Below are 2,533 nucleotides of genomic sequence, written 5' to 3' on the forward strand. Positions count from 1 at the left end.
CTACTGCACCCATTCCAGGATGTTACAAGTAAGAACCTGCAGCTGAAGGAACTGAGCAACACCTGCAACGATCATCTTGCTGTACTGACATTCCTGAATAAGATGAGAGTGAGTCTCAGAATGTAATCCACACAGCATGCACAAATCATCTGAACTAATGCCAAGCTCAAATAATCGTTGCTTAACCATTAAGGCATTCCTGGCCACCATCTAGGCAATGAACCTATGTTTAGGAAGACAAAACTGATTCCATACATATTTATGCCATGGGACAGTTGAATATTTCTTCCTCAACCAATTATATCCATCCTTTACCTTGTAACCCTTATCAATCCAATCCTCATCTCTAAAACCAACCTGCATTTTGTCCCTGACAGTGCAAATTTTTTTTCCAATACCAGCTAACTGTGGTAGGAGGTGTGTTAACAGACCAGGGGGAAAGCTGTAAGTATACCTGACTCACCTACTTAACCCATAAGGTATCAGGCTTAGTGTAGATCCACCACACTAGCTTCCCAATGGCCGCAACATTCCAGGCATTGCTATCTCTTATACCTAGCCCCTCTTCACTCTTAGGACACCAAACCTTCTCCCAAGCAATAGGTGGGGCTCTCAAGCATTCAGGATTGCCATCCCATAAGAAATTCCTGCAAATATTGTCCACAGTTTTGAGTACTCCTTTGGGAATTAAGAAGATATTGGCCCAATAAGTATACAAAGAGGTGAGCACAGATTGGATAAGGACCAATCTTTCAGCATAAGACAATTTCCTATTACCAAATCCTCTGATTCTCTCAACAACTTTATCAATAAGAGCTTGGGAATCCTTTTTATTCAGTCTGCCAGCATTGATAGGAACCCCAAGGTATTTGAAGGGGAGTGTACCCTCAGTGAAGCCAGAGATACGCATGATATCCTCTTTAATACTGTTTTTCACCCCATTAAAATAAATGTTTGACTTGGTGGAATTCATCTGCAAGCCAGTGGCTTTAGAAAATGTGGCAAAAGATCTGAGTAAAACCATGATGGAGGAAGTATCTCCTTTACTAAAAAATAATAGGTCGTCAGCAAACATGAGGTGAGACAAATGCAACTTGCCACACATAGGATGATACCTGAAAGTCATTATGGAGGTAGAATAATGAAGAACCCTGGATAAGTACTCCATAGCAATGGTGAACAGTAGAGGTAACAGTGGGTCACCTTGTCTTAATCCTTTTGCTCCATTGAAAAAACCAAAGCTTTCCCCATTGAGCACCAAAGAATAAGAGGGAGATTGAACACAAACCATTACCCAATGTATAAACTGATCAGGGAAGTGTGGAGCTATCATCATATGCTCAATAAAATTCTAATTAACTGAGTCATACTCTTTTTTTAAATCAATTTTCATGAGGCATCTTGGGGACACGACATCCCTATTATACAATCTAATGATGTCTTGACAAACCAAGATGTTTTCAATTATACTCCATCCATGAATAAATCCACCTTGATTCTCACTATTGATGTGTGGAAGAACAGCAGCTAATCTTGTACATAGAAGCTTAGAAATGGCCTTATACAGGATATTGCAACAAGCAATAGGCCTTAAATGGGTGACATTCGGAGGCATTTCAATCTTAGGTATTAGGGTTATTAGAGTTTGGTTGAGTTGCTTGAGAAGTTTTCCAGATCGAAAAAAATTATGAATAGCAGCACAAATCTCAGTTCTAATAATATGCCAAGAATCCTTAAAGAAAACACTAGAATACCCATCAGGGCCAGGGGCCTTGTGTCTGGGAATAGAGAAGATAGCATCTTTTATTTCAGCATCAGTGATAGGAGCCAACAAGGTAAGAGAGTGCTCAGGGGTGCATATCCTCCCTTTCTGAACCACAAGGAAATTAAATGGATTGACCACATCAGTTGTGCCCATTAAAAGTTATAGTAATCCAGGAAGGTAGCCTGAATAGTTTGAGGCTCAGTACATAAGGTGCCATTGATGTCCTGTATTCTTAGGACTTTATTCTTACAATGTCTTCCTTTGATAACACTCTGGAAATATCTGGTGTTATTATCCCCCTCATTAATCCAGGTGGCTTTAGATTTCTAAAGGAGATAACTATTGCAGGCAGATTGTAGCTCCTTGTATATTTTGATGGATTCAGTCTCATTCATAATCAGTGCAGGATTCAGAGGATCCTGTCTTTGGAGCTCCTGAACATATTCAACATTTCTCCAAGCTCTTACAACATTATTCTGAATATCACCATATTGGTTCTTATTGAGAATTTTCAGAGGATATTTAAGAGCTTTTAGTTTCTTAACGACACAAAACATTTTTGTCCCAGATTATACTTTATTCCAAATTTGTTATATACAAAGGAGAAAAAATTCAGAACTACTACACATATTGTAGTATTTAAAACTCTTTTTGCCAACTTGACCCATAGACACATCCTGAATGGTGCAGGGGGTATGGTCAAAATCACATTCAGCATGAAAAAGAGCATAAGTATCATATTATGAGTGTCAAGCCATTCCTTGTTCA

General features: G+C 38.9%; 1 protein-coding gene across 1 annotated transcript; it reads right to left on the reverse strand.

Annotated features, from left to right (window-relative positions):
• LOC141617698 (uncharacterized) lies at nt 1-1,918 on the reverse strand. The gene is made up of 4 exons (XM_074434865.1): nt 1,451-1,918; nt 468-973; nt 316-370; nt 1-93 (listed from the first exon to the last, which is right to left on the reverse strand). The coding sequence occupies exons 1-4, from the start codon at nt 1,916-1,918 to the stop codon at nt 1-3; spliced, it is 1,122 nt and encodes a 373-aa protein (XP_074290966.1).
• Nucleotides 1,919-2,533: the final 615 nt, after the last annotated feature.

The sequence above is a fragment of the Silene latifolia genome, chromosome X, assembly GCF_048544455.1.
Source record: "Silene latifolia isolate original U9 population chromosome X, ASM4854445v1, whole genome shotgun sequence".
In the NCBI taxonomy this organism is placed as follows: Eukaryota; Viridiplantae; Streptophyta; class Magnoliopsida; order Caryophyllales; family Caryophyllaceae; genus Silene; species Silene latifolia.

Bases quoted from the DNA above. Each gene is read 5' to 3' on its own strand.
- LOC141617698 (XM_074434865.1), bottom strand. From the start codon at position 1,918: ATGGGCACAACTGATGTGGTCAATCCATTTAATTTCCTTGTGGTTCAG. The intron at 371-467 runs GTAGGTGAGTCA...TTGCACTGTCAG, and splicing joins CCTGATACCTTATGGGTTAA to GGACAAAATGCAGGTTGGTT. The intron at 94-315 runs GTAAAGGATGGA...CATCTTATTCAG, and splicing joins GGATTGATAAGGGTTACAAG to GAATGTCAGTACAGCAAGAT.